This window comes from Astatotilapia calliptera, chromosome 5 (assembly GCF_900246225.1).
Source record: "Astatotilapia calliptera chromosome 5, fAstCal1.2, whole genome shotgun sequence".
Taxonomy (NCBI): Eukaryota; Metazoa; Chordata; class Actinopteri; order Cichliformes; family Cichlidae; genus Astatotilapia; species Astatotilapia calliptera.
Window position 1 is genome coordinate 29,021,370 of NC_039306.1, and position 24,848 is coordinate 29,046,217.

The 24,848-nt window shown below is 41.0% G+C and overlaps 2 protein-coding genes across 3 annotated transcripts in view; both read left to right on the forward strand.

The window, feature by feature from the left end:
* dnah1 (dynein, axonemal, heavy chain 1) overlaps positions 1-6,956 on the forward strand; it is a 31,850-nt gene extending 24,894 nt beyond the window's left edge. For both annotated transcript variants that reach the window (XM_026168688.1, XM_026168690.1), the window contains 17 exons: positions 36-196; positions 384-609; positions 762-957; positions 1,069-1,220; positions 1,306-1,502; positions 1,617-1,761; positions 1,884-2,042; positions 2,559-2,690; positions 2,826-2,996; positions 3,142-3,321; positions 3,577-3,753; positions 4,379-4,549; positions 4,733-4,863; positions 5,313-5,457; positions 5,728-5,934; positions 6,119-6,353; positions 6,753-6,956. In XM_026168688.1, coding sequence (XP_026024473.1) covers positions 36-196; positions 384-609; positions 762-957; positions 1,069-1,220; positions 1,306-1,502; positions 1,617-1,761; positions 1,884-2,042; positions 2,559-2,690; positions 2,826-2,996; positions 3,142-3,321; positions 3,577-3,753; positions 4,379-4,549; positions 4,733-4,863; positions 5,313-5,457; positions 5,728-5,934; positions 6,119-6,353; positions 6,753-6,874 — 2,907 coding nt within the window. In that variant the 3' untranslated portion in view covers positions 6,875-6,956. The remainder of the gene's footprint in view (positions 1-35; positions 197-383; positions 610-761; positions 958-1,068; positions 1,221-1,305; positions 1,503-1,616; positions 1,762-1,883; positions 2,043-2,558; positions 2,691-2,825; positions 2,997-3,141; positions 3,322-3,576; positions 3,754-4,378; positions 4,550-4,732; positions 4,864-5,312; positions 5,458-5,727; positions 5,935-6,118; positions 6,354-6,752) is intronic.
* A 147-nt stretch (positions 6,957-7,103) lies between these two features.
* mapkapk3 (MAPK activated protein kinase 3) lies at positions 7,104-24,684 on the forward strand. The gene is made up of 10 exons (XM_026168734.1): positions 7,104-7,928; positions 14,949-15,088; positions 17,734-17,798; positions 17,958-18,037; positions 18,148-18,274; positions 18,431-18,506; positions 18,664-18,788; positions 22,152-22,237; positions 22,332-22,412; positions 24,053-24,684. Exons 1-10 carry the CDS (start codon positions 7,626-7,628, stop codon positions 24,206-24,208), a joined length of 1,239 nt encoding a protein of 412 aa, XP_026024519.1. The 5' UTR covers positions 7,104-7,625; the 3' UTR covers positions 24,209-24,684.
* Positions 24,685-24,848: the final 164 nt, after the last annotated feature.

Consider the following 24,848-nt stretch of genomic DNA (forward strand, 5'->3'; position numbering starts at 1 on the left):
TAACACACCACTATGTTTATCTCACACCTATTAAGACTTTTAAGCAGCAAGGCCATACTTTACTGAAACTGGGCGATTCACTCATCGACTACCATAAGTCTTTCAAGATGTACCTCACAACCAAGCTGCCCAACCCACACTACTCTCCAGAGTTTTCTGCCAAAGTCACACTCATAAACTTCACCCTGTCACCCAGGTAACACACATTTTAATTTTAGTATCTGCTGTGATTATAATTTATTTAGTCCATAACTGAAAAGATTGGCAGGATGTTAAAATGTAATTGCTTGGACATTGTCCTGAATCCTGCAAACCTGTTTCTGTTAGTGATACTTACTCATACGGTCTGAATTTGTGGGACTGTGCATTCTATTTATATTCAGTGGTCTACAAGACCAGTTGTTGGGGATGGTGGTGGCTAAAGAGCAGCAAGACTTGGAGGTTGCAAAGAACCAGCTAATCACCAGCAATGCCAAGATGAAGCAGGAACTGAAAGAAATTGAGGATGAGATACTGTTCCGACTCAGCTCCACAGAAGGCAATCCTGTGGACAATGAGGAGCTCATCCGAGTGTTGGAGGCTTCGAAGATCAAAGCTGGAGAGATCAAGGTCAGGCAGTGGAAAAGTTTTGTGTCCAATATTGTATATCGGGGAAGTGTTTAAATAATTTTCTTTACACCCTTGTTCATAAAATGTTGGTGATGCATCATTAAACTTTTAAGCCACATTTGCTCTGTTTTCGATGTTGGGGTTTCTGGCAGGCTAAAGTGAAGGCAGCAGAAAAGACAGAGCAGAACATTGATGCTGCCCGTCTGGAGTATGTCCCTGTGGCTGTGCGTGCACAGATCCTCTTCTTCTGCGTGTCAGATCTGTCCAATGTTGACCCAATGTACCAGTACTCTCTGGAGTGGTTCCTGGGAATCTTTTTGTCTGGTATTGCCAACTCTAGAAGTGCAGGTAGTCAGCAAGATTATACACTGAACTACATGTGTGAAGATAACAAAATCACAAGAACCAGATGTGAACAATGTTATGGTAGCACCTTTTTTCTTGACATGTTTCACACAGACACAGTGGAGGAGAGAATCTGGAACATCAATGAATATTTCACCTTCAGCCTCTATGGTAATATATGTCGCAGCTTGTTTGAGAAACACAAACTGATGTTTGCCTTTCTCCTGTGCGCTCGCATCATGATGAACGACAAAAAGATTGACATGGTGAGTAACGGCAAGAAGGGGATCTGTCATCTTCTTTAAGCAGCCTAAATACACGTGATGAAGCTGCATCGCCTCCTTTTGACAGGTCGAGTGGCGCTACCTGTTGTCTGGAGCAATGCCTGTCCAACAGCTGGCCAACCCAGCAGTAAGCTGGCTGTCAGAACGTGCCTGGCAGGACATTTTAGGCCTCAGCACTCTGAAAAATTTTTCTAACCTGGCGCAAAGCTTCCCTGAACATCTGGAGGGCTTCAAGAAAATTTTTGACAGTAGCCAGCCTCACAGGCATGTAAAGCCAAACACCGTGCTAACACATTCACACTTTGCACCTTCATTTGTACGTTGCAGAAGCTGTGAGTGTCTAACAAGCTGTGCTTATGTCTGTATATTTGCCTAAAGGGAGCCCCTCCCAGGAGCGTGGGATGTCATCCTGGACTCTTTCCAGAAGCTGTTGGTCCTGCGCTGTCTGAGGGCTGACTGCCTCATTCAAGGCCTGCAGGACTTTGTTGCTGCTGAGTTAGGACAGCGCTTCATAGAGCCTCAGGTAAAGTACTTCTCCCGTCTTAAAATGCATAGTAAATCTCAGTTGTGTGCAGTAACATGACACTATGACACAGTATGTGATAACATCAATTATGGCTTATTTCTCTTTCCATCTTTCTGCAGACATCAGACCTGTCTGTCGTCTTCGCAGAGTCATCTTCCTCCACTCCCCTGATCTTTGTTCTGTCCCCTGGCACCGACCCTGCTGCTGACCTCTACAAATTTGCTGATGTCATGCAATTCTCCAAGAAAATGAGCGCCATCTCTCTTGGCCAAGGCCAGGTCAGTTTTAGAAGGGGGGCCTGGGAATTCTCACTCTCTCTCACACACACACTCTGACTCACAGGAATCTGCTGTAAATCACATTTTCACTGAACCAGGCCAGTGTCATTTGTCTTGGTGAGAATGAGAATGAGAGCACCGCTGTGCTAATTGTTTTCACTATTTATGACCATTCCAGGACAATGTACTCTAGGGGCCATAAATGAGCTTAAGAAGCTTGAATGATAAATGCAGACTCAGTGTCCAAAAACCTTAAACCGTGCTGGCAACATTCTTCTAGCAGCACACTTTAGACGTTCAATAGACATTAGCATCACATTACTTGCAATTACGTGATCTTGGCTCGTGTCAGGCTTTTTGTATCCCCCTTCTCAATTTCTGTCTTTCAACTGAGTGTCCAAAACCTTTCAGCTGTAGGCAGATGCACTGAGGCCCACAGTCAAAATATTATTTATGAGACCAGCTTCTCCAATAATGATTAAACCTATCAGAAATGCTGTCATTTGTGTGATTCAGGGCCCCTGGGCTGAGAGTATGATGCACGATGCCATGGAAAGAGGTCACTGGGTTTTTTTCCAGAACTGTCATCTGGCACCCAGCTGGATGCCTACCCTGGAGAGACTTATTGAAAACATCAACCCACTAAAGGTGACAACAAGAGGACACAAATATAAACCAGAAGCAAAACAGATCCTCAGTGTGTATATGCTAGACTAGCCAAGGACACAGAGCTTTTTCATCCTTTATATTCCAAGGGAAAAATCTGTCTCTTTTCCTGTACAGGTGCACGAGAACTTCCGCCTGTGGCTCACAAGTCTTCCCAGCAATAAGTTCCCGGTGTCTGTTCTGCAGAATGGTTCCAAGATGACCATTGAACCTCCAAGAGGCATCAAGGCCAACCTACAGAAAACCTACATGAGGCTCACTAATGATTTTCTCTCCTCTTCCACCAAGGTCTGTCTCAAGTACTTCTAGTGTCTCTGATTGGTTTCCCATATTTAGCTCCTGCTGCTTTGGTTTGACAACATATAGTAAAGTCTTCTCAAACCAGTGTGTAGATTTGCTATGAATGGTTCCTCTACTCTTCTTTCTTGTCTAGACAGCAGACTTTAAGTCTTTGCTGCTGTCTCTCTGCCTGTTCCATGGAATTGCTTTGGAGAGACGAAAGTTTGGCCCTTTGGGCTTCAACATTCCCTATGAGTTCACTGATGGCGACCTGAACATTTGTATCAGCCAGCTCAAAATGTTCCTGGATGAGTACCAGGACATCCCATACAAGGTGGAGGCAACACTTCTGTCTCTGTTTCATTACCTATTTGAAGATGATGTTTCAAATTGCTCCTACTTATACATACTGTTTCTTACAGTTATAAGAATGTTTCTTACAGATAGTTGATGTATAAGCTATAAGCAGAAACACAGGCCATCTAAAGACGCCTGTGTTCTGGTTTTTGGTAGAAATTATGTGTGTGCATCTGCCTGTGCTGAGCATGTTCATTTGTCTGTCTCCCATTGCTGTCCTCCACCTGTCCAGGTTCTAAAATACACTGCAGGAGAGATTAATTATGGTGGCCGTGTGACAGATGACTGGGACAGACGATGTCTGCTCAGTGTGGTGGAGGACTTCTATTGTCCTGCTGTCCTCAGTAGTGATCACGTCTACTGTGCATCTGGAGTCTACCGGCAAATAGACACAAAACTGGATATCAAGGTTAGATAAACTCAGAACTCTCTGTTTACTATACATAATTTTGAGTTTATAACAGGCTATTGATTGTGAGCCAAGCAAAGTATAAAAGGCAAGTGTGTGCCTTATCAAACTTAAATAGGGGCATACAGTATGTTTGTTTTAAAAAACAGAAAAGAGTCATGCTATATGCATTTTTTGGAAGTAAGGCTAAGTTAGCCAAGCCTGGGGGGAAACATCAGTCATGTAAAACACCATGAGTCACACAGCCATCAAATACAAATCAGTCATAGAGAACAAAAGTTTCCACAGCTCAGAGAAGTTAAACTATCACATGAGTTACTGTGCTGCAATGCCACAGTGTGTTTCCCTTTGTGTGAGTTTGTTCTTTAACAAGTTCACAACAATAGAAACTGTTTTCTCTCTTCTTGCTGCCATTCTCAAACAAGGAAATATAACAAGAGAGGCGGTGAGTATTTGCCTGCAGTAACACAGATTGCAGAAAAGCCTGAAAGCTTGTGATTTAAGCTTAGACTAGAAATGCAGTCCAATCAAGACATTTTGTTAAAAATGCTGTAAAATGTTAACTCTGATCATGTCAAACACTGACTGCTTGACTGACTCGCTGTCATGGCAATTGTGACCCTAGGGTTATTTGGCATACATTCGTGGTTTGCCCATCAATGACACACCTGAGATCTTTGGTCTCCATGACAACGCTAACATCAGCTTTGCTCAAAATGAGGCCTTTGGCTTGTTAGAAGCTGTGGTTCGTCTCCAGCCCCGAGCTACATCTGCTGAGGGCAAAACTCTTGAGGAGGTACCGATACAGATTCATTTGTCTTTAGATGTCTTTATTATTACTACTAGCATCATGTTATTGATTGCTTAATAATTCAATTTAGCACTAATTGTTATTGATTGCTTTGTAATTAAATAGAGTTTGAGAGGTGCGGGGCATGTGATGTGTTGTCTATGATCTGTTTTTCTTTCTTCGCTACAGATAGTGGAGGAGATAGTGGCAGGCATCGTTGAAAAGATCCCTCCTCCTTTTGACATTGAAGAAGTGATGGGAAAATACCCGGTGCTCTACGAGGAGTCCATGAACACTGTGCTCATCCAGGAGGTCATCAGGTAACATTAGGCTGTACTATTAGTCAGAAATTTGTCCAGAGTGAGTCTGGAGGCTGAAGGTCCCAGAATCCGACTTAGCATCTCCCGAGTCATTCGTATTGATCAGCAAACTTTTTTTTTTTTTTTGTATATATAGAGAGTAGAAATATTTTGTCCATTAAGTGAAGGTTTTTTGTTATCACGAAGAAATTTGAGGAGGAATGAAACATACGGGGTCATTTCATCATTCCTCTGCAAGGTGAATGCTTATCTGTTTTTGTGGAACTATGCACAAAAAGAAATTTTTGCACATTAATCAACCTGATCTGGGAGTGTCTCATTACCTCACACATATTAGTAGATTTCTGGTAAGTCATGCCCTGAAAATTGCGTTTTACTCAAACTGTGGGCATGTGGTTATTAGTGCTTTAGTAACTTGTAATTGTGTTTGTTTGTTTTTTATCTTTCAGATATAACAAGCTGCTGGAGGTCATCTCTCTGAGTCTCAGAGATATTGTGAAGGCTTTGAAAGGTTCAGTGGTGATGTCATCCGCGCTCGAGCTTATGGCCCGCAGCTTATTCAACAATGCGGTGCCTGATATGTGGAAAGCCAAGGCAAGGCACACACAGCTGTTACTTTACATGTGACTCACTTTGTAGCAGGGGCTGCACATGTGAATGTATTCTCTTTTTTTCTCTCTGTTGTTATCCTTTTTTTTCTTCAAATTTTTGTATCACTAGATTGTGCACACTTGTGACTTGAATATTTGAAGTGCCATTTCACTGGGCAGAAAATCAAATAAAGATATTTCTGTTCTCCTCCTAAAATGTAATAATGTGCTTTCTGAGAATGCACAGTTTGACTCCGCTGTTCTCGTTCTTCAGGCCTACCCGTCTCTGAAGCCTCTGGCCTCCTGGGTGTCAGACCTGCTTCAGAGGATCAATTTCCTACAGAGATGGATCTCTAACGGCATTCCACCTGCGTTCTGGATTAGCGGCTTCTTTTTCCCGCAGGCTTTTCTCACCGGAACCCTCCAGAATTATGCCCGTCGCTTCGGCACCTCAATTGACACGATTGGATTTGACTTTGAGGTCAGACTGTAGGCTGCCTCACTAGCAGCAATGTTTTAAAGAACAGTCTTACAGATGTAGAACATTGCTTCATATCTGTATGTATATAAAGTGCTACATTCATAATGACTTTACCCCCCACCCCAACCCTAACCCAGGTTTTCACTGGTCTTGACCTACTTTTTTGTGATGATTTATCCTTCAGGTATTAGTGAAGTCAGTGTCAGAGATAACAGAAACACCAGACACAGGCTGCTACATTCATGGTCTATTCCTGGAGGGGGCTCGCTGGGATAACAAGGCAGGTCAGCTTGCAGAGTCCAGACCCAAGGAGCTCTACACCCAAATGGCCGTCATCTGGCTGATCCCCAAACCCAACCGAAAGCCTCCAGCCTCAGGGATCTATGTATGCCCTATCTACAAAACACTCACACGAGCTGGTCAGTATATAGAGGAGTGATATAGATTAGTATAGAGATTATAAGAAATAATATAGATTAATTTGAGTTTTTTGTAAATTTGTGAGGAAAAAACAAAAGAAAAGTCCATGTTTGTGAAACTCTGGCTCAGGTTATGATCTGTAGTCAGTAGGTGTGCCGTCATAGGTTTGTGCGTATCCCTGTTTGCTGGTTTTATTACTCACCCAAAATAGACTCCAGTGAGGGTCTAATTTCATGAAGCATCTGAAAGTGCAGCTCAGTTTTTTCCACTCGCAATGCCAACGTCTTGGCACCTTAGGCTGCTCACAAATCCTTCCTTCAGTGTAGCAATGAAAAAACAGAAATGGTTTAAAACACTTTTGTCTTTAAGTCACTGAAGTGCTCTGTGTGCTTTTGCAGGGACTCTGTCCACCACCGGCCACTCTACGAACTATGTGGTGTCATTGGAGTTGCCAACACATCACACCCAGAGGCACTGGGTCAAACGGGGTGTTGCACTCATCTGTGCACTGGACTATTGAACGAGAAATTAGTTATTATTAGTTATTGCTGTTAGTTATTGGTTATCTACTTTAATCTATCTAATAAACTGTTCACAAGCAATATCCTCTGTGTTTATTTACCATCACTAAAATCACTTGGTAATTGGATCCTTTTTTGTGTGTATTTTCTGCACAGCCAAATATACAACCGTTATTACCACTGACTAGTTTCACCTCCCCGCAGCGCTCATTTGATGCTTGAATATCCGTCCTGCTCCTTTAAGGCGGCCGCGTAGGTCAGTTGAGAAATATGACTTGACTGAAGGAGGGTGGCGCTTAAACTACTGTGACAGCGACTGGCCATGTGAATGCAGCTGAAGGAGTTATCAGCGGGAAACCGAGATCAACAGATAATCGTCACCACTGCCTCTTTTTTTTTTTTTTTTTACCCCCAAACACGTCTGACTGGAATTTTCTTAAATGGTTCATTTGCGCTCAAATTCTTTTTTAGATTTTCTCTCACGGGCCACCCCGGATCGCTAAAGTTCAGAGAGCTACATTTAAAGAATAGAATTATAGTGTAGTTTCCCCAAATGGACTCTGACTTGTAAGCCTGTGTGAAGATAGAGTGGAGTCACTGTGGTAGAGTCCGCACGGGACAGGCGGATGCGTTAGAGGTCTCAGCTTTACGCATTTACCGGAGGAGGGCTGGACTCATCGCGTTAATCCGGAGAGTTGCTCACAGTTTGTCCCTCTGTGCACCGCTGTTGACAGCAAGCCGGTGTAAAACATGCTGCAAAATGGAAACGGAAAGCAAAAAGCTCCGCAACCGCCAAATACTGGTGGGACAGAGTCAGACTCCACGGATGGCAACCCGAAACTGCAGCAAGAGCAGCCGGCAGTTCTCCCAGCCGCCGACAAGAAGGACGCAGAGTCCACACACTTCCCCATGCCCACTTACCCTAAACTGGAGATAAAGCGAAACGCGGTGACGGACGATTATAAAGTCTCCAATCAGGTTCTGGGCTTGGGGATCAACGGCAAAGTCCTCGAGTGCTTTAACAAGAAAACTGGAGAGAAGTGCGCGCTAAAGGTATCGAAGTCTCATGAGTATATCATAAATTGTCCCCGGCTCTCCTGTTGACACTCTTACAGTATAACTGCAGACTTTATAGCTTTTAAGCGATAACTCTAGATCATCCCAGCTGAAAGAACACCTGTTTCTGATACAAGTTTATCTCTCACTTTGTTTGGATGTAATAACATAGATGTCGACTTTCCAGACTGGTCAATCCATTTGGAAAAACAGGCGTCAGTCCATTATGTTGGATTATGGTGGTGTGTCTAGGTATTTATTTATATCACTTGCTGCTCCTCTAAATTTGATCCTAATCTAATGCAAGTATGGTTTAAATACCTAACTGTGTGGAAACACACATAAGGGTCCATAAGCTATCCTAAAGTGTTTGTTTGCACTGTGGGTTTAAAATATAAGAGTGGAAACTTGTGTAGACAAGAATCAAGAACTATGACCTTTATGGAAGTAGGATTTTCTTTTTCCAGGAACATGAAAGGTTAAAGGTTACTAACAAAACCAGTGTTTGACATAGACAGATAGATGAATAGACTGCTGGTTTTGCATGTATATATACCTACTGATCATACTGGGTTTGACATGCACTGTACATGCTTCTCCCCGAGCTCACATTCACTTATCTGGTGGTGTTTCCTGGAAGGTCAGCCCTTTGCAATCAGTTCCAAGTTAATGGGTGTGTGGTCACCTAGCCATAAAATATCACGTGATACACTGCTTCAAAGACACACGGACTGTGATGGTGACACTTTATTCTGGGAGCGGTAGAAACCTTCACACTCATCTGCACACATGCACAGGTCGTCAGGTTTTCACCTGTCACCACTGGTCCACAGACCCGGAGAGATTTACTGGTTTACAGTAATCCATCTGGATCTGAGCTGCCAGCCAGGCAGCAGTGTCAAAAGGAGAGCATACCCAAAACTTTGGGATAGAAACTAAAGCTAAAGATTTAAAAATGAGATAAACTGCAGCAGGAAATTGAATATTACAAAAAAAAGATAGAATGCCAAAATCAGAAAGGGGATACTTTTCTTGATAGCATCATGGGTGGGACCGGTAAAGAAAACAATTCTGCTTAGAAATATGAGCAGAAAGAATTACTTAAAATGAAAAAGACTTCCGATGCGGAAAAAATCTTCAGGCAAAATGCTAATCTGAATCCAGCAAGTTTTTGTCTTTTGTCAGAAGTAATGACAGAACTGAAACACACAAAGAAAGTTTTGTGTCTTTTAATGTTCTGCCAAAAGACTGTGTGTGTGTCACTGCAACCACACTGTTCCGTAGGGGAAAGCCGGCAATAGATCGCTGTGACCCAAGTAGAGAGGGAACGCATCACATTAAGCCTCTGACCATCTTCTTCTCTCTGAAGATCTGTTAAAAGGTGTTAAGAGACGGCAGAAGAAACACTTCTGATGGCTCAGTCTGTCTTCTCTATTGTAGCTGCTGCAGTTTTTCTTTTGCACTGTGCTTGTTCATACAGCCGTTTATGTAAATTTGGTTAATTTTGTTATGTCAAGTTAAATAGTGAGTAAAAGTAAACAGAAGCTAGACTGATGTAGAGTCGGATGACCGGCCCATTGGGTTTTTAAATTAAGTGTTGCTCTGAGCGCTGAATGTAATAGATGGCTATGGCTTTAATCTACTTTGCAGCAGTGCTTGAACAAAGCCATCCTTTCAGTGTAATGCAGTTAAAGTTATCTTGGTTCTTTTAACTTGGATTTTTCTTACTTAACAGCAGGGGATGGGAGAGAGAGCCCTGTGCTGTTTGGATGCGTTCGTGACCTCCACCATTAACTGCTTAGACAGAAGTACAAATGATTGTTCCACTTAAGAGAACATTGGGCCTTTTCGAGTGAAGCTAAATGGCCTGCAGGCCTGTTTTACTCATAGTCAAAATCTTATCAATGGCTTTGGGTTCTGTGGTTATCCCTTTGGCACACTTGTTGCACAAATGAGTGTGTTTCAGGGTGTAAATTATCCAAACCATAAAGGAAATGCCCACTGTTTTGGTTAAAGGCAGCTCCAAAAAAGACTTTTGTTTTGAAAGTTTCTGTAAGATCTCATAGGTTAGGGTTAAGCTCCCTCCAACAAGTTAATCAGTCTCTGGGGTCCTCTTGAATGAATTGAAGGATTTAGGCTTTTAAACCTCATCAACCCAACAGAGCTGGAAGTGTCTTGTTGGGATCACTCTGATCACTCTGTACCTTTACAGCACAGAGGAACTTTATGTTTTCATTGCTTCACTTCCACTTTCTATATGCAAAAATGCATTGTGAGTATTTTTATACTTGAGCAGTAGAAGTCTTCTAAGAGGTGGCTGTGAGCACAGGTCATCTGCATCCTTGGGCAAGATACTGAACTGAAGTTCCCTTGATGTGTTCATCAGAGTGTGAATGTCAGACAGAAAGCAAAGTGTGTGAATGACTGAGGTTCAAGTAGAAAAGCACTATAGAAGAAAAAGGCCATTTACAATTTTGAGTGAGTTTTTCAGGCTTTTTAAATCATTATAAAGAAAAAAAAAGTGATTCTAGAATTGGTATCATCAGTCTGTGTATCACTTTGGTCCAAAAGCAAAAGAAACAACCCAACAAATCTTTGATGTTCTCTGAATATGAACATGTTAGGATTGCTGACATTAGTATTTAGCACTTACACAGTCTCCTGCTTTCTAGACCACTTTGCTGTAGCCTTTATGAGCAGATCTTTATTGGCAGATGTTGTAAAGATAAACCACATTTTTATGAAGATATACAGACCAGCACTTTGAAATTCACTAATATTTAATAGAGTGTAAACATGTTCGAGCAATTAAAGTGTGTTTGTGTGTGTGCGCGTGTGTGTGTGTTAACCAAGGTTCTGTGGGAGGCAGCATGTGGTTAAATTTAGTGGGCGTTATCAGCTAAAGGTGTGTGTCTCAGTGTTTCTTAAGCTTCTCCTGACACAGATCTGATTCGTCTGAGTGTCGAGTCATCGTTGACTGGTTTACGTGCCCTTTCAAATAAGAACAAAATCCTCCTGAAGATTAACTGTCTCGTTCTCTTAGTCCTTCCTCTGCAACCCTTTTTATGTTTTACTACAGTGCTACAGGCCCCTTTTTATTAGAGCCGATTCTGTTTCGCTGCAGGAAATTAAGGAAACCAGCTCATAAACTATCTGCTCTTGATTGGAGTCATAAAGCTATAAATTACATAGCAAAAGCAAAACCTGCCCACTGCTCCGCTTAAAGTCAAGGCAAGTGGGCGAGGGTGAGCAAAATAGGACACATGTAGTAGCAGATCAGACACCGGAAACCCTCAACTTCTTCTTTTAACACACTGCCGTCCTCTGAACCCTTTGCTTCCTCTTTGACATTAGCAAGCAAAAAAAGATAGAGGAAAAAAAGGCGCTACACAGATGAGCTGTTTCTTTCCGGCATTTTGGAGTTTCCAAGAAATTTCATGTTTACCCACCAGCTGAATCCAATTTGCTCGGGTAGAGCCTTGCGAAAGTCACCTGCAACACACCACAGATTTATGTATGTGTGTCTGTCATACGTCAGTGAGTCAAACTCTGTGTGTGTTGTGTATTCCAGGCGCAGTCTGTAAGCAGACCGGCCTTGTGAACAACAGGGGATAGCTCCATCACTGTCACATCCAAAAATACCCCTTGACTGTGTGCTATGTCAAAGTCTGTCACCTGCTTTGTACGTCTGTGTGTGTGTGTGTGTGTATGTGTGTGTATGTGTGTGTGTCTGCTGTATTGCAAACTGTGTGAGTACCCGGCTATTCCAGTATTCCAGTATTTATAGGCATCAGTTCTTATACTGACATTAGAGCTTGAACTACCAATCCACTTACAGTCGTTTTGAAAAGAAAGTACCCTCTTTCCGTGCTTTGGTTTTACATAACAACAAAAAAATCATCTGATTCTCACCAGTTGTTAAAACTATTTAAATGCCACCTCAAAGGAGGAACAGCACGCAGCATGAGATTATAAATCATTACTTATTAAACAATAGCTAAGCTAAAATATGGAAGTTGTGTAAGAGACTAAGCACACCTCACGATTCAGTAGCTTGTAGAATCACCGTTAGCTGCAGAAACCTTAAATAATGGTTTTCTGTATGAGTATCAGTCTCTCACATCTTTGTGAATGAATTTTGGCCCACTTTCTTTGCAATGTTATGGGTATTTGTTTATGCACAGCTCTCTTAGGGTCATGCCACAGCCTTTGCGTCAGGTTTATCTGGACTTTGACTGGGTCAACACCTTGCTTCTTTTCTTTTTCAGTCATTCTGTCGTGGATTTGCTGCTGTGCTTGGGATTAAAACAGTATCATTGACCCAGTTTAGCCCAAGCTGTAGTTGTTGCACAGACGCCCTCACCTTTGAATTTAAAGTACTTTGGTATACAGAGGAGTTCACGGTTGACTCAATGAGTGCAAGGTACCCAGGTCCTGTGGCTGGAAAGCAAACCAAAATCATCACCCCCTCCACCACCGTGCTCGACAGTTGGTGCGGGGTGTTTGTGCCGATGTGCTGTGTTTGGTTTTCACCAAACGTAACACTGTGAAATATGGCGCAACATCTCCACATTGGTTTGTTCATATGAAACTTTGCAGTGCTAAGAAATGCTGCAAATGTTCCTTTTAGATTGAAGAGGCTTTTTTTCCCCAGTCACCTCTCAAAAAAGCCATATTTGTTCAGTCTTTTTCTATTTGTGCTGTCACAAACTTTAACATTTAACATACCAACTGAGGCCTGTGGAGTCTGAGGTATAACTGCATTGTCTGACCTTGGGGTCAATTTGATGTCTTGAATGTTTTCCAGTTGTGAGTAGGGATGGGTATCGAAAACCGGTTCTTGTTGAGAACCGGTTCCCACTGTTTCAATTCCTTGGAATTGTTTGCCATTTTTGCAAACGATTCCCTTATCGATTCCAGTCGCCCCGAATGACGTCACCACGTTGCGGAGCGTCATTTACCTGGCAGGAAACACGGCGCGTAAGCGGCTCAAACGCTCAAAAGTTTACGAGAACGGATGACAACAGGGCAACTTGCAATACTTGCAAAGTAGATACTTCATTTAAGGGAGGAAACACTACGAATATGCAAAAGCATTTGCTCACAAAACACGTGATAACCTTAAATGAATGTCATGTTTTTAATTCCGCTCCGGACTCGTGAATCTCAACCCAGCAGCAGCGGTAACGTTTGCACGTCCTCTCCCGTTAATGCGGCAGGTAAATAATCAACTAACAGTGCATATTATGTTAGCGCGATCTGCCTTATTACAAAACCTGCTATTACTGTGCATTTAGGTGACCATGATGAGACAGACAGAGTCTGGCTCAGATGCTGGCAGTTCTCGCTGCAGTCTACCGGTAGCGTCTCCTTTCAGGCCAGGATAGACGAATGTCACCGAGCAGTGACTAAGTTTGTGGTAAAAGGCTTGAACTAGTGTTGCCAACTCCTCAGTAAGGAAAATCGCTATTGGCTGTCCTAAAAGTCGCTAGAAGTCGCTAAATGATGTCATCGCCTGATTTGCATAATTGGTCATGCTAATCTAATTGTAACCTATGTTGTTGGAGAGAGAAATAACATCGTGGAAGAGACATTAAGTGAGTAAAAAACTTCCTAAATGCATTTAGTTTATTTAGGACTACAAATTAAATTTATTTTTAGCAATTATTGTTTTTTTTAATGTCACAATTCCAACCCTGCTCCTTTACCCGGGCTTGGACCGGCAAAAGTGACCTGAAATAGGCACTCTGGTGGAGTTACTTTGTGTGTGTGTTTATGAGTAGTTTTAAACCTTGTGATCCACAAAACAGCATACGAGTAAAAGAAGAACTGACTGCGTTACAGCACCCACTGCTTGTTGAGAGTAAAATCGATACGCGCTTTCACGTCCTTTTTTTAGCGACCTTTTTTCTAAAAAAAAGTCGCTAAGGGGTCTGAAAACTCGCTAAATATAGCGACAAAGTCGCTAAGTTGGAAACACTGGCTTGAACCCATTTGCCACAGCAGATGCCCCCAATTTTAGGTAAGTGAATGTGTTTAATTGTAGGCAGGGACATTACTGGATATTCTTGTGTAATTGCTACTGAATAATTTATGTTATGCTTTGTTATTGCTACAGAAGAATATTTATTTTATTATTTTACATTTACAATTTTTTTTCCTGGGGACCCTGTGACACCCATTGAAGAGCCAGGCTGGATCTCTTAAGATCTCACTGTTGGGTTTGTAAGGCCATGTTACTCCTAAATTTCTATCTTGTTCAAAGAGAAGATATAAAACAAAGTTCTAAGCTAATCGAACTTAGTGTTCTCCTTTTTTAAAAAGAATCGATAAGAGAATCGATAAAGAATCGAATCGTTAAACAGAATCGAAAATGGAATCGGAATCGTGAAAATCTTATCAATACCCATCCCTAGTTGTGAGTAATCAGATTAAAACCAAAACTGATGAGCAACAAGATCACTCGTGATGTCTTGACGTTGTGTAACACACACCTGAATGGTGCAGACCAGAGAACTGCCAAAAATCATCTGCTTTTATAGCATTGAATGCATCTGCCTAGCAACACCTGGCTCATACTTACCCTCTTAACTCCTTTGTAAGCAGTAGGGATGTACTGCTCACTGCTTTTACAGTTTTTGACTGACCTTTTGTTAAAAAAAATAACAACACAGTGTAATATATCATGTAATTTTTTCATACAAGAGCGTATTTGCCAAATTTTTAGACCCACATATGTCTTGACATGTAAAACCTAAGACGATGTTGATTATTTTTACCATCAACGTATTTAGTATTGATTCATCTACTTATCAGCTTGGCTCATGTATATCACATTATGCAGAAAAAAACAAAAACTGCTTTTGTTTTTTTGTTTTGTTTTTTAAAATGTTTTTATAAAATGATGCTGCTGCTGTGTTACACTACACCAAAACTATCCATGTTAAAGTTGAATGACTCCTCATAAATGATTATATAACGTGACATGATCTGTCCTTCTCTTTGCGTCTCTCCCAGATTCTCTATGATAGTCCCAAAGCGAGGCGAGAGGTGGAGCTCCACTGGCGAGTGTCAGGAGGGCCGTACATCGTTCGCATCCTGAGCCTCTATGAGAACATGTATCACGGGAAGAAGTGCTTGCTCATCATCATGGAGTGGTAGGATCTCACCAGTCAGTTAGCACTTCCTTGAATCAAACACTTTCTCTGTACTTTCATATTTAAAGCTTTTCTTAAAAAAACAACAGTGTCTTGAAACTTAGAGCAAGTCTGCTCTCTTTTTGTTGAAAGCATGACATTAAAGAAGTTTTCATTCTGTAGGACGTAATGATGAATCAGTATTTTAATGTGAAAAAGAGCTCGGAGTGGGTACAGAGTCCCATAAGTCACAGCTCCGAGTAAGATGACGCCCTTTGAATAAATGACAACATAACAAAGTGAAAGATTAAAAATAACAAGCTAAAGTTGCCTTGCATCATTTTTACAGCTTACACTTTTGCTTTTTCTCTCTCTCTCTTTTTTTTTAACCTTGCTTCATGACAAACAAAGAAAATGAGCTCAGCAGTGATTAAGGTCTTACAACATGCCCACATGTTTTTCCAACAAGATACTATCAACGCTGTTGTGACACTGTAACTGCACAGATAACAGCAACTCAAGCTCAAAGTGTTAGTTGGGCTAAATATAAACAGAATTAAGAGGCCGTCCTGTATATGGTCTCCTTCTGTCAAATAATAACATTAGTTCTTTACTGAGGTTAGGTTAGGATAGAGCCGGGCACACGCTTACGTCATCTGTGGATTTTATTTGAAATCAGAGATTACATCACCTTGAAGCCATTCCCACGAACGTTATGCAGACGTCACGGCAGCCATGTTGACACGAAGTAACACAGGTGTTACCGGTGTCATTAACCAGGGAGTCTGATTTGTTTACGAGCCTTAATTATGTGATTAGTAACACCTGCGTTTTCCAGCTACGTCATGTCACATGGCCGCTGGGAGAAAAGGGTCTATTTTTTTTTAAATATGTAGAACACATGTTTAGTTACATAATAAGCTCTGCCCCACTGAGCCATAGTGACCTTTAACTTTATACAAGTTAAAGGTCAGTTATAAGAGCTGCTGCTCTGAAGCTGACATAGAGACAGAATTTCATCTGGGCTTCATGTGTCATGACAAACTGTTTGTAATGAATTCAACGCCATTGCTAAACAGTCTGTGTGTTTGTGTAAGTGTGTGTGTGTGTGCGTGTGTGTGCGTGTGTGTGGTTCAGATATTACTCATGTTGTGGGGAAGTGTTTTCCTTATAAGGACAAAAACACTTGTCTACATATGGTGACTGTCCAAGTCAATGCATGTTGTAAGGTAGGAGAAGGTTAAAGGTTTGGAAAGTAGCTACAGTTAAGGTGAATATGAGTGAAGGACGCATAACTGTGTGTGCTTTGACACATGTTTGAACTCTGGACTTTTTATTTCTCTAAGGGAGAAAATGTGAATAATTCAGAGGAAAAAAAAAAGGAACTCCATAGGCATGACACCTTTGCTCAGTATGTGGGAATTTTAAAGAGTGATTGTCATCACCGCATTGACTGACATGGCAGGTGTTTGTTATATGTGCGTAGTGACCTTGACGGTACACACACAGCGAGAGAATGTCTGCTGCTTCCTGTATGAAGGAAGTTGCTCGGCTCGCTGTGGGTAGCTTAGCAGCTCCCGTTCCTCCTTCAGCTCTCAGTTCATTTGTGATCCACAAGAAGCGTGCTGGAGTAAGTGCGCTTACTTAATGCAATTATGGAGACATTTTTCCAAAGAACTCAAGGTGGAGTTTCAGGTATCAGTGATTCTCTATATCACACAATGAAAGTGGAGAGTGGGAAGCATCTGGCTCAAGATGTTTTTGGTAGTGAGTCTCTGAACGTTTCTCAGATATAAAATGAAACCAAACGTTTATGTTATTGCAAAATAACCTCTTATTGTGCTGCTAAGTCATTAATGACACTACAGAAGTGACAAATAGTGTTTATATCACTGCAAGATGAATTAATAATGGCACACTCATTCAGTATAAACACAGTTTTGTTTAGTAGGACTTTGGTGTTTTTCCCTTCTTCCTGTTTTTAAACTGTCTCAGTTTCACCTTCACTCAGTATTTTTATTATTTCACTTACCGTTTCGTCACAGAAGAAACTCCAAAAGATTTAGCAGTGTGAGTAAATAGTTCATAATTAAGTAAAAGAATCCCCCCTTTAAAAAATAACACTAGTAGTTTAAAATAATCCTGGTGCTTTTGCTTTGGGGGAAGACCAACATTTCTTTTGGTCTTCCTTTCCTTTACTGATGGAAAAAAATGCTCCCAAATTTTGGTGTAAAGGCAAGCAGGTCTTTAATGATCTCTAATGTGTAATTTACAGACAACCTTACATGGACAGGCTCCTGCAGCAGAGCTCTAGACTCCTGTCGTCTGATCAGGGTCACCCATCTGTTCCACACACTTATTTTAAAACCAGGCGTGATCACACTTTAGACCCTTAACTTTGGAACAGCCTTCCTTATCAGGTTGGCTGATGGTTGGCTCTGTGGTTTGTTTGAATCTTTTGTCTGTTATCTGTGGCTTTTTGTATGCAGGATTGAATGAAAGGCTGTGTGCTTGACTCTGTACAAATATGTACACTTATTTTTAAAGCCTTTTTATCCCAACTGTGAAGCACTTTGTAAAAGTGGTACACATGTACTAACAGAAATGTGGGTACTATTCTATAATACACTGATCCCTGTTCTCTCCCTGCTTGTCTATGTGTCCAGTATGGAGGGAGGAGAGCTGTTCAGCAGAATCCAGGCCAGAGGAGACCAGGCGTTCACTGAAAAAGGTGAGGACTGATGGAGGGCAGACTCCACGTGATGGATACACAGCAACGGTGGCGTGTTAACTAGTTAAAGCGAGCTCTCTTTCATCTGTGCCTCCTGTTGTTTTAACACTGGAATTGCTTCTGGTTTGAGAGAGTCTGCTTACCTGTTTTTCCTCCCAGAGGCATCAGAGATTATGAGGGACATCGGCACGGCCATCGATTTTCTCCACAACATTGATATCGCGCACAGAGACATCAAGGTACGCAGAGATGAAGTTCAGTGCCCAAATCGTGAAGCATGTGATGTCATGTCTGGGTAGTTTGGTGAAAGCTTGGTTCACTTGTTTTCCTCTGCTGCTTCCGCCTCCAGCCAGAGAACCTGCTGTACACAAGTAAAGAGAAAAATGCGGTCCTCAAACTGACAGACTTTGGCTTTGCAAAGGAGACCACGCTGCATAATCCTTTGCAGACTCCTTGTTATACTCCGTACTATGTGGGTAAGATGTCTTACTTTGTCCCGGGATGGGTTTGGGCCATATTAACAAATGAGCCAGATGTTTCAAAATGACAGTAATAAGCTGCTGAGTCACTTTTTGCCTGTGCCCTAATCTCCACTGTTATATTGTTTGTACGTGTGTATTCCTGTTGATAAGCTCCCGAGGTTCTGGGTCCAGAGAAGTACGACAAGTCATGTGACATGTGGTCTCTGGGCGTCATCATGTACATCCTGTGAGTACTGTCTTTGTGTGGAGGCCAGTGCTGATTTCACCACAGATGTTATTGTACGGCGCATGTATTTGTATTTGGATATTGTTACAAGAAGCGCTGCTTAATTTTATTACGTTTTTAAATGGTCGTCATCATTACGGCTTGTTTGTCTCTGCAGATTGTGCGGCTTCCCTCCGTTTTACTCGAATACAGGCCAAGCCATTTCTCCTGGGATGAAGAGGAGGATCAGGATGGGCCAGTATGAATTTCCTAATCCAGAGTGGTCGGAGGTGTCACAGGAAGGTGAGGAACTCAAACTAAAACACTGTCAAACAGCATATTAGCTTGCAGCCATATAGGCAACGAGCACACATAGTTACCGTTAGGTCTATTTGTTTTTAGACAAGGACAGTTTTTGTAGGGTTGCCTCTTTACACCAGCACAGTGGATTTTAAATCAAACAGATGATTTAAGTGCAGATTTACAGCTTTGACAAGGGGTTTGATGAAAATTATATAATATATAAAATTTTGTATAAACTATTTAGAGATTTAAAGCCATTTTTTCTGCTTAGTCTGCCATTTTCAGAGGTTCAACTGGACAAAGTAGCATAATTTTAAATAAAAGGATTTTTTTTTTATACTTGGATAAAAAACCTCTGCAGTCAGATACTTTTTGAAGTCTAGAAACCACAGACCAAATGTTGTGCTTCCTATCTTAAGATGCTCTGCGAGGCCTTTACTGCAGCCTCCTTCAGTTGCTGCTTGTTGAGGTTGAGACTTGGCCATTGAAAAATATCCGATCTCAAACGGAGGGTTGTTTATAAAAAACAAAACTAAAATTTTCTAAAATTACTGTAAATTCCTTAGACGTGTCAAATTAAAGCCACTGTGCTGTTTAAGAGATGCAAAATTCATAAACATGTTTCATTCTTCAAAAATGTACAAATTTTCTACAACTTTTAATTTTGTATGGCAGCAAAAAAAAAGTCTGTAGCTTCCCTCTGTTTAATCCATATGAATAGAAACTCCTGTAGGCTAAACATCTGAGCTTTTGTGAGAGAATTACAAAAAAAACAATTTTAATATATTTGTCTTTTTATTGTAAACATTTGCAGGTTTTACAAATGTTTGCAATCATGTGTAACACAGCAGTGTTTATCTGCATTCATGCATGTATGGCCTGCTTGTCTGCTCTCTATTGTCAGAAACAGGAAACCTTAAACAGCAGGGGCTGCACTCAGGCCAATTCTGCAGATTTACTAAATGTCAATGTATGTCAAGTTAAGATATTATCATACAGAAACATTTTCGAGAATCATATACAGCAAGATATAATCTTGCCCCAGTTTGCATCTCGCTGTTATATAAACTTTACTTACAGTGTGGTTAAAAAGTATTTGGCCCTTCTTGGTTTCTTAGTTTTGTGTATATTTGTGTATATGTGTATATTTTCACAATTAAATGTTTCAGATCATAAAAAATGTAATATTAGAGAAAGATAACCCACGTAAATAAAAATGCAGTTTTTAAATGATGATTATTTTTATTAAGGGAAAAAATACTATCCAAACCAACCTGGCTGTGTGTGAAAAAATGATTCCCTCCCTTGTTAAATCTTGAATTAACAGTGAATGATAAATGATGAACCACATTTCTTTAGAAAGCTGAGTTTAATTTCACCCGTCACACCCAGGCCCGATTGCTGCCAGACCTGTCGAATCAAGAAGTCGCTAAAAGAGAAACTGCCTGACAAAGTGAAACAAGCTAAAAGATCTCAAAAAGCAACATTTCATGCCATGACCTAATTTAAAAAGTCACTGACAACTATCAGGCTTAGAAAGGTTACACAGCAAAATCTCCAGTGTTAAATTGACACTAGAGAGTGTCTATATGGGTCCACCAAAATGGGTGTTAAATACAACACTGTTGAGTGTTAAATGAACACTTTTGACAGTGTTATATTTTTTTAAAGTAACCTAGTCAGTTTTGAAGATTAACAATGACCAACACTGAGCAGTGCTGATTTTCTAACACTGGAAAATAACTCAAAATGTTAGAAATTTTCAAAAAAAAGTCTTCAGGCCTCACGTGCCTCAGTTAAGGTCAGAGTTCACGAAGCATCTATGGGGGAGGTCCAAGGAGAAAACCACTGCTGACCAAAAAAAAAACCTCACAAGGGCTCATCTCACATCTTCATCTTGATTATACCCAAGGCTTTGACTTGGGTATAAGTCTGGACTGACGAGACAAAAGGTGATCTGGGCGACTTGCTGTACCTGATGGAACCGTGAATTCTGTTCTACCACAAAATCCTGAACTGTAGCCATCAGTTTATGCCCTGAAGCTCAGGTGCACAGCAGGACAGAGGTCCGTAAAAAAAACAGCAAGTCTACCTGTGAATGGCTCAAAAAACCAAAATGAAGGTTTTGAAGTGGTCTAGTCAAAGTGGACTGAAATGTGATTGAGGTGCTTTGACCTTAAACAGGCGGTTCGTAGTCGAAAACCCTCCAATGTGACTGATTTAAAATAATTCTCCAAAGATGAGTGGGCCAAAATCCTACACAAACACTTGATTGCAATTCTTCCTGCCAAGGGTAACACAACCAGTTATTAGGTTTAGGCGGGGATTACTTTTTCAGATATAGCCAGGTAGTTTGGGATTCTTTCCCCAATAAATCTTGTTCTAATGTTGAATATTCTGTCCATTGTCACCGTCTCTTTAAATTGCATCCAGTGTTAAATATGTGGCTCCGTTTGCTCCAGTGACTCCTTCTTCTTCTTGGTATTATATTTAAACTCTGCTCTGACCTTTGATTCAACCTTAACCAATTTGTAATGATGCAAATTAAAGTTACAAGGGTTTTGTTTTTTTTGCATAATATCCCTGAGTAATATTTTCCTTTTCCTTCACAGTGTGCTGTTGAAAGTACTTTGACTCACAGAAAATGCACCAGTGAAATATTTTGTTAATTCAATAAGTTTGGTTGTGGAAACATCAACAACTGGGGGGAAAACCTTTTTTTTTTTTCATATCAAGTCTTATTTATATACAGTACTGTGCAAAAGTCTTGAGCCACATGGGATTTCTTTATATTCCGCTTCCATGGAGCTAATTTCAGACAGTGGTACTGGGTATATTTTCAAAATTGATGTCAGAAAAGTCCGATTTTTAAATAGAATAATTAAAAATACCATCTGGAAAGCACCTATCTGGCAACAGCTTCTCTGTAAAGCATGACAGGGATTCCAAATGCACTGATAATAGATAATAGAAAGACACATAAAACACTATCAGTCTGTTCTCCCCAGAGCCTGAACCTCGAGACTAATTGAAGAAATTACAAGAAAGCATGCCTAAGAGTTCAGCCTTTGTTAAAGAATAAAGGTGGCCATGCAAAATATTCACTTTGATGGTTGTTAAAACTGTAAAAACTCTGTTTTTGCCTTATATCCTGTATTTCCCTGTACATTTGCCCATGTTTCAGCAAATCACAGCACATATTTTCAACTTATCTACCAATATATAAAACAATGAGACAAGCAGCTGTTTTAATAGTGACATTTGAATTCAACACATCAAAATCCACTATAAATAGGACATTTTATCTCCAAGGCAAACATCATGTGAAAAGTTGTAAACTTTGCATTGCCTTGTGTCTCCCAGCAAAAGATTTGATCCACCAACTACTGAAGACAGACCCTAACGAGAGAATGACCATCACCCAGTTTATGAACCACCCCTGGATCAATGTAAGCACCCGTACACGCCTCATCTACTGTTTCCTGCTCGTCTGTGCATCTGTTTGCTTACGTCCTCATCGGTGTTTGTGTTTTGACTCTGCAGCAGTCCATGATGGTTCCTTCCACTCCCCTGCACACCACACGGGTCCTGACAGAAGACAGAGAGATGTGGGAGGACGTGAAGGTCAGTAGCACGACAACATCGACCCCCTCTGGTCACATCTTGACATTACAGCTTGTTAATGATAGGCTGCTGAAATGTTCAGCTTGCGGTAGGGTTTCAGTTAACGTTGCAGTGGTTTATAGACCAGTATGGGGGAAAACTCCAAAAATATTGAACTGGTAACTTTCCAGAATGCATGAGAATGTCCCAGTTTACTCTGGTTTCTCTTGAAACCTCAAGCCTCCATGTACGCTCTGAAATGCACCTAAAGGCATACATATGATGTAATCAAGGCCGCTTACAATCACATCATTAAAAAGCTCAGAACCACAGAGGACATATACAACAATTTCAGCTGTTGGAGTAAAACCCTAACGACCTCTAAACAGATTTTCATGTGTGAAAACAGCAAAGTGGCCCTTTAAATATTCTAATGATGGAAATGTGAGGAAAACTGCCATCCTCATGTGTTTACATTCTTATTATCTCCTGACAACCAGCAGGGTGAAGAAGTGTTCGCAGTTTAATATTTAACCCAAACACACCTAAGCTTAGCTTACCTTTTGCCATTCCTGCATTTTTTCCTGATTTAAACTACTAAACAAAAGAAAACACCACTTCCTCATATCAAGTTCATTCAGCCATGCAGAAATGTACAAAATGTCTCACTTAGGCAATCACTTATTTTCAATCCCTGTAAATAACATGTGGAATGGCACATTCCTTCACAACAGCTGAATGAACAGGTTTGTCATGATAAGGTGTGAAAAGACCATTCAGCAAAATGATACGCTCACAATACACCACTGTTCGTTTCTGCAGTGGGTACTGGGTACAGCGTTGCATAAAAGACCACTTCTCAAAAAGCAAAGAGTCAGGAGGGTACAGTCTTTATATTGAGCTTTATTCACAGTAAATGGAAAAGGTTTAGTTTTCTCTGAGGTCTGTTCTGACTCATTTTGAGTTCAGGCCTTTTTTTAAAATCATAAAAATATTTCCAGCCTGTTTCCTTTTTTCTTTCTACCTTTGCTTAGTTTTTTCCTGCTGCACAGATCTTGAACAGCAGCGAACTGCGTGGAAGCCTTTGCAGCGAAGATTTTGACATTATAGGAAACATCCTCCTTTGTTTCCTTTCTAAGAGTTGATGGTGTGAAAAATGACTAATGAGAGGATAGATGTCAGCTCTAATTATTTTGGGGTGGTGTAAAGCCTGGAAACAGCTAACCTGACACCATCCTACAGCAATAAATTCCACTTATCAGCACTTTTAAAGCTTCTCTGGTTAACATATCGTCTCTTTTTTTTTAAAATTCATACCTATACTGATGTGTAAACAAAAAAAAGTTGCAGGCTCTTTGGGTTTTATGTCCTCACAGTTTCTTGACCAACACCTGCAACTGTTCCCTGCTGAGAAACAGTCCTCACTAAAACCGCAGCTTCTCCTTTTTATACTTTTTGTTTGGAAAATAAAAAGCAGACATATTGCGTTAATTCATTAGCTTTAGCGTGCTTGCTTGTTTTCTCCATTTTATGTCTTGACGTTATGCTAAGCTAACTGGCTGCTCTTTGGAAACATACATGTGCCACTGGTAAAAAAGCAAACGGTTTCCACATCCGTAAGCGCCAGCTAAATCCTCCAACATCTGCCTCTTCTCTCGCAGGAAGAGATGACCAGCGCTTTAGCGACCATGCGTGTGGACTATGACCAGGTGAAGATCAAAGATCTCGACACCTCCAGCAACCCTCTGCTCAACAAGAGGCGCAAGAAGGCCGCTGCGGGGGGCAAGAGTGGGTCCACGGTATGCCAGAGTCAGTGAGGCAAGGATGAGCTTTGGTGGAAGGTTCAAGAGGTGCTTTAGACTTCTGAGAGACTCAACTTCAAGCAAGTGTGCTCTAAAATAAGAGACATTAGGAACGCCAGAGTTAAACCTGGATATTTCGGGGACGTGGAGACGTGATATCACCTGTCTGTTGTCACTGCAGGCATCTCTGTTTTTAATTATTTTGTGTAATAATGTCTTTTCTTTTTTGGGGAGGGGGCTGGGCTGTTTGTAAGAGTACCTGTGTGTAGAGATATTTGTAGTGGTATACGTTGTGTATTTGAATGCTGGATTTACCTGTCTATGGTGTAACTATGCAGTTGTGTGCAGATCACACTCAAAGAAACTAACTGTGGACAGACTGTGAAACTAAAAGGCTCATTATTGTCTTTTGTCTTAATATCGTCCTTCGTTTGCTGCCTTCCTTTTAGGATTCAAAATCCTAAAATGTTAATAAAATGTAGCCTCCACAATCGCTTCCATCTGAGAAACTTTTTTTGTACAGAATCACTGCTGCAGATCAGTCTGGTGTCCTGTTAACAGAGCAGCACTCAGACTGTCAGCTTCCTGTAGCTGCAGTGGGCTAACGGCTGGTTGTGTTGCATTGGCAAGTTGTGTCAGTTTTCCTGAGAAATTT